Source organism: Galendromus occidentalis, unplaced genomic scaffold, assembly GCF_000255335.2.
Source record: "Galendromus occidentalis unplaced genomic scaffold, Mocc_1.1 scf7180000077460, whole genome shotgun sequence".
Classification (NCBI taxonomy): domain Eukaryota; kingdom Metazoa; phylum Arthropoda; class Arachnida; order Mesostigmata; family Phytoseiidae; genus Galendromus; species Galendromus occidentalis.
Genome location: NW_003805448.1, coordinates 227,107 through 233,588, shown reverse-complemented (window position 1 = coordinate 233,588; position 6,482 = coordinate 227,107). Strand labels below are relative to the sequence as shown.

Genomic DNA, 6,482 nt, shown 5'->3' with positions numbered 1-6,482 from the left:
CCGTGATAATAATACAACAGATGTCGCCTCAGCCGCCTCGTGAAATGTTATTTATCTAAGTGTGCCGCCAGTCGCCCACGAAGAAAGGAGTCAAGGCGAACTCGACCAAGCAAAGGCTGCGATAGTCAAGCTCGACGTGACCCGCGGCCTTAGAACCCGATAGGGAATGGCGGGGCTCCGCTCACGATTTTTTCTCCGTTTTCGGCGATTGATGTTCCCCGAAGACTCGGACAGGCACCGATAAGAGAGGCTCTCCTCAAAGTGAAATTCTGATCGAGCGAAAATCGGAGACCGTCGGAATATCGTGAGCCGACAGGGACAGAACAATTGAGGATAATTGTAGTGTGTCCGGCGGGACCAGAGTAGGTAAAATGCTCCGGATGCTCTTCCACGAGACATTTCGTTCTGCATCAGTCAAACGGGCAGCCCAGAAGTCTGTGATTGTTGACAGGCGTTCTCGAGGTCATGCCCGATGTCGATACGACTCATTCAGCCAGCGATGATTGTTGCGAGAAAGGCGATCGGAGAAAAAACACCGAAGCTCGGTCATTGGGATCACCCATTGAATTTATTTAAACATGCGAGCATGGAGCGGCCGACAAGCTCCTCTGGGAGAGGAGCAGCCGGGCACTCGGCGTCCTCTCGCCAGAGGAGCTCGAAAAGCTATTCGTCAGCTCGGCCATTCGTTACCGTGGAATTTCTCACGACAGCTTTTCCGGAAGAGCCATCGTAACAGTCTTCACCTCGCAGTAAGCCAAAACCCCTTCAACGCCGTTTTCTCTCCCCATGCCCGACATCTTGAAACCCCCGAAAGGCGTCTGCGGAGCGACGACGGCGTACGTGTTGACCCAGACCGTTCCGGCGAGGATGTTCTGGGCAAACTTCTGGATGGTGTCAACGTTCTTGCTGACGATTCCCGCCGCGAGACCATAATGAGTCTGGTTGGCTCTCTCTATGGCCTCGTCGAGCGTTTTGTATTTGAGAATTTGCTGAACTGGTCCGAAAATCTCTTCCTTGGCGATCCTCATGTTGTCCGTCACGTCGGCGAACACTGTAGGCTGCACGTACAGATCGCTAGGCCCGGGGATCTTCCCGCCGCCGCAGAGCAATCTCGCGCCTTCTTTCTTGCCCGACTCGATGAGCTCCATGATTTTATCGGTCTGCTCCTTGTCGATCTGAGGTCCCTGGTCCAAGCACTTGAAAGGACATCCGACCGTGCGTTTTTTCGCGAGCTCTACGGATTTTTTACAGAACTCCTCGTAGACGGATTCGTGAACGAACAGACGGCTCGCAGCGATGCAGCACTGACCGGCGTTGAACATGAGCCCGTTGTGCGCGATCAGGGCAGCCTGATCCAAATCAGCGTCTTCGGCTATGACCAGCGGGCTCTTGCCGCCGGTTTCCAGAGTGACTCTCTTGCAATTGGATTTGCCGGCAGCTTGTTGGATGAGCTGACCGACTTCGGTCGAGCCCGTGAACGAGACTTTGTTGATGTCCATGTGTCCGCTGATGGCGGCTCCGACGTTGCCGTAGCCGGTAACAACGTTGATCACTCCGTTTGGAAAACCGGCGGCCACCGTAAGCTTGGCCAAGTAGAGAGCCGTGAGCGGGGTTTGTTCAGCCGGTTTGATGACGACGGTGCAGCCGGCAGCGATGGCCGCCGACAGCTTCATGCATGTTAGCATCAGGGGGAAGTTCCACGGGAGGATCTGACCGCAGACGCCCACAGGTTCGTAGCGGGTGTAGCAGAAAAAATCTCCGTTGACCGGAATAGTACGACCATGAATTTTGTCGGCGATGCCAGCGTTGTAGCGGAGGAAATTGATCGCTGAATGCACGTCACCCACGGCGAATTGATAGGGCTTGCCGTTGTTGAGGCATTCCAGACTCGCGAGATAAGCAATATCTCTCTCGACAAGATCGGCCAATTTGTTCAAGAGACGACCACGTTGCGCGGCGTCCATTCTCCTCCATGGCGAACCTGGTTTGAAAGCGGCTCTCGCGGCGGCAACCGCCTTGTCTACGTCGGCGGGACTTGCCTCTTGAACGTCGGCGAGCTTCTTGTTGTTGGCCGGATTGAGCGCGGGAAACGTTTTGCCGCTCGAAGCGTTCACGAAGGCACCGTTGATGAAGAGCTGGGTGCACTCCACTTGGGCGTCGGGAATCGCCGTCGGAAGCTCCATTATGGCTGCGAGCGTTACGTTATCGGTTCGGCTACGGTGCTCAGTGATCCAACGATTGCCGGGAAACGTCCTTTAGCGCCCGGTCACGATCGTCGACGCTGCGTGGCGCTGGCTTCGGAATCCTAGAGATCAGGAAAGGAGGACTCTGTGGTGATTGGAAACGACGGACGACGTCGACGGCGGCGGCAGCGGCGCGCGACAACGCTCGATCGAGAGGGAATGTAAACAGTTCATCTTTCCCGATGCAGTTTCACCGGTTGACGTGATTTCGAGGGAAGTCGTAATTTCCTTCCGGACTAACTGTCGAGTTGGATTTCGCCAATGTTGATCTCGCGAACGGGCGTCCTAACGATCGCGCGTCGACGATAAAAAAAACCTCCAGTGGTGGCTGGAAATAGCTGAATTTCAAGTAGGGTCACGTTCGATTCGTCGCTCCTTAACTTTTATCTTCGAGCTCTTACGATTGCTCGAAAATACTCGCCCAACTACTGGGGGTCATCGCGTCGGCCGTGATGTTTTTGTTCTGGGAATGTCAGTCCCGGACCGAGGATAGCTGTGTGCCATCCATGGGGAGAAATTATGGAAATGTGCAGAGTTATACTTCTTCCAAAATGGCCGAGTCCCTGTTCCCGATTACAAATGTGGACACGTGGATTCGCTGACCGGAAAATTCCGAGAACTCACTCAGACGGATTCTATTTTCGGCTGGTCGGCGCAAAGGGAATTTCTGACATTTGTTCGGAGCCAGGTAGAAAGCGTCGGAGAGTCCTCCAAATGCGCTCAAATGAGTCATGGGCCCTTTTGATCGCGCCAATTATTTCCATCCGATCTCGTCTGGAGGTCGTGTCTTTAAAAGAATCCCAGTAAATTGACTTTCGAGTCGATAGGTCGCGCTCCAAAATTATTCGATAGAGAAATCGGGAAGGAAATACCTCTCTAATAATAACATAGATAAATGGAAAGACGATTTTGGAGAGACGCAACTCTGCTTCCGGCTCGCTGGCACTCAGAGCCTCGGAAGCTCCCAAGTGCCGAATCTTCGGGTCATTCGGCTTCTTCCCATCGCGAATCGAGAAAGTGAAATTCATGCGGCATCCTAGACCCGGAAGTAATTCCCGTTCCTCCGTTCGTTGCAGGTGATAAAGCTCGCAGCGAAGTCGGCCTACGTCGAACATCTTTGTGGTGAGTCGACAGTTTTTTTTCTGATCCTATTTTAAATATTCAAATTCGGAAATGCTGATGATCGCTCGGAGCTTGGGAGCCAGCGACCTCGACGGCGACGACGTCGCCGCCATCGCCGACACTAACGTTCGCAGGTGGCGTGCCGCAGCGCGTAGAAAGTCACTCTTTCGCGGTGGCGGCTCGTGGCGTCCTAAGCCCTCCGCTATTCGGTACGCAGTTTATCAGAGCCAGAAGGTGATGGCAGATGAAAATTTCCGTCATGATACATTTTCATCGCACGCTACATCAACGCCATTTTTTGTCGGGGGAAATACATTATGATCATGATGATGGTAAGCAAGCAAGCACGCTGCTCGCTCCGCCGGACGGACTGAGCGAAGGTTTCGTCGCATCAGCCGGAATGGCGACGTTGAGGCTGCGGCGGCTCCGGACCTGGAGACGAGGACAGAGGCGGCGGTGACGACAATGTCTTGACAAAGGTGGTAATCAGCTGCGGGTTGGGCAGCTGCGAGACGACGGGCAGGGTCCGTCGGCTGGAGGTGCGATAGAGCTTCAGTTTCGCTAGACGGTGAGAGGAGCAAGTGTTAAGATCGCTGCGGGCAGTTGTTTTTTTTTTACGCAAGGTGTGCTGATGTCCTCTGTGTATCCGTACGATCGGGCGCGCGAGCGAACGAGGTAGCGAATGCGTCAGTATAACTAGCAAACCAGCTGGATGACGTTGGGCACACATCGGATCGTATCTAAGAAGAGCATCAACGAAACCCGAACGAACACGACCCAACAGCGACAAGCCTCGGTCGCTGAATCTCCGACTCCGGAGCTCTCGGCCGTCAGGAGCCTTCAGCTCGGTGCTTCTCGGACGGTATCCGATACTGCTGTCATCATGAGGGGGAAAGCATGACGCCATTCAGCTGGGCAGAACCCCGACTCCCATCATTCGGATTTGAATGCTCTCGAACGATTTCGAGCGAAGTTCTTCTTCTTTCCGAAAATTGAGAGCCCAGGAGGTTCTGGACCCTCCGACGCGATACGCTCGCGAATAATTGGCACACTGATCGGGCGACAATGAGCCCAACTTTCATTTCCGCCGTCCCGGTCAGAAGTCCTGAATCTGATTCTTTTTCCCGGACATTCTCCATGCGACTCGTGGAACATCCCACACCGTCGGCGGGTCGCCCACGACGCGAATGTCGTGTTCGCGAAATTCGAATGTCCTGTTCCAGAGTTTTGAGCAGATCTCCCCATTCGTTTGTTCTGTTGGGTCTACTGGTGACCATCATTCGTAATTAGCCTCCTCGCGCATTGCCGGCGAACGCGGATAGCGTGCCAAACGAACGTAAGGCTCGGGTGACGACGCGCACGTGGCCGACGGCTGGCAAACCTCCCGTCTACTTAGCCACAAACAAGTTTTGCCTGTTTTCCCGCGCTCGTTCATTCATTCAGAAGGCGGAACAATGGAGCGTATTCTCCATTCCAGTTTCATCTTCGTCCCTCGCCCCTCACTCTCGCGTCTCATCCTCGTTCACGTCGCGTGCCGTGTCGACACGGCCGCTGCCGGCTCATACCAGCCGGTTCTCGCTGCATAAGCCGTCCCATTCTAGCCGAGTGTCTCTTTCAGATCTATGCGAAAAACACTCGCGCTCGCGGGGATCCGCGTCCTGAGAGCGATTATTTCCTCTCGGAATTCCCAGCGTACGACCGTCGCGCTGATTCGCGAGTTCCAGGGCGATCTGTCTGATTTTGGAGGACGGTCCCATTCCCTGGAGCCGAGTGACCGTGAACCGATTTCGCGGACCATCCGAGCCGGACGTCCATCCGCGGGAAAGTCCGGAGGGATAAGCGGTTCTGAATTGTGGTTTTGACGCAGACGTTCATCACGAATGTTTACGTTCACACCCCAACAAACGTATCGACCATGTTTTTCTTACCAAGACTGTTCTGACCTTGGCACGAATCAACGATCACCGTGCAGTCCCGCGGAAACCAACATCAATTAACGAAAATTCAAGAAAAATCACCAGGCACCATAAATGCCGTACCGAGCCATCCTTATGTTCGCAGAATCGCGAAGTACCTCTTGCGCTCGAATGCGTTTTCAGCATAACGATCGATTAAGTGAGGAGCCAAATTGAGCTTTTTCAACCATGAGCGCTCGAGCACCATCGCCGATCTCATGGAGCGGCTTCGGATCTCATTTGCCGTCGAAGTCATTCATTGTCGGGCGTTTCTCTAGCATTCTGTCGCTGCTCGGCCACGATAGACGACTTTCTCTCATTATGGTCCGAGTGGTCATCGCGATTGAAGATTCAATGGAAATCGGACCATTGCGAGAATCATGACCCTAATGAAGTTATGGAAGCCAGAAGGAAAACTCAGATCGTGAAGGCGAAGCTCTCCAGTCTGTTGATGGAAAGCAAGGAACGAACAGGAGATACAACGCTCGAGAAAGAAGCGAATTCATCGAGTGATCAAATAGAGGAAGAATCACAGAGGGATGAAGAAGGTGGCGCGGCCGTATCTTCGGAACTCGGAGAGACGAACGAACGATAGAGAAGTTAATGGTTATCTGATCCCATTTGACCCCCGCTGGTTTCGCCTTACCTCCTCGGTCGCTCTCATTCTTTATCCATTTTCGTCCCCACGGCGTTTCTTCCCCTATGATGTGAAAGTTCACGGCATTGGGCTCGCCTTTTTATGCATTCCTGAAAGAGGCCGAAGCGAAGTCCTCGGCGAGAGACCGAAATTGTGCGTCTGAGGGCCGTTCATGCCGACGCATTGTCCGCTGGGTTCCTTCCGTCACCAAAATCCCTCAGAGATGGGAAAAGCGAATCATACGACACATTCGGGCCGAGCGTAGGCAGCGTGCACATGCATCGATTGACTTCTCATGCACAAGGCATCAGAAGTGAGTTCGTTTTCCCGAAGTGGATCCGAAGCGGTTTCTTCCCGATTACCCTGTCTGGATGTCCGTCCGTGAGCTCCCGCTCGACAGTTCCGAACCGGGGAATATTCCACGTCGGACGGACGGAGTTCGTCTGAGAAATTTCGGATGGGACTGCCATTCATCTTGAGAGAGTCTCGGGAATCCTTCGCCCCCAAAACAGCCCTCGGACACAA

At 53.7% G+C, this 6,482-nt stretch overlaps 1 protein-coding gene across 1 annotated transcript; it reads right to left on the bottom strand.

Moving 5' to 3' along the window:
• Positions 1-542: 542 nt before the first annotated feature.
• Positions 543-2,244, bottom strand: LOC100901452 (retinal dehydrogenase 1-like). Its single transcript, XM_018639871.1, has one exon. It carries the CDS (start codon positions 2,181-2,183, stop codon positions 702-704), a length of 1,482 nt encoding a protein of 493 aa, XP_018495387.1. The 5' UTR covers positions 2,184-2,244; the 3' UTR covers positions 543-701.
• Between the last annotated feature and the right edge of the window lie 4,238 nt (positions 2,245-6,482).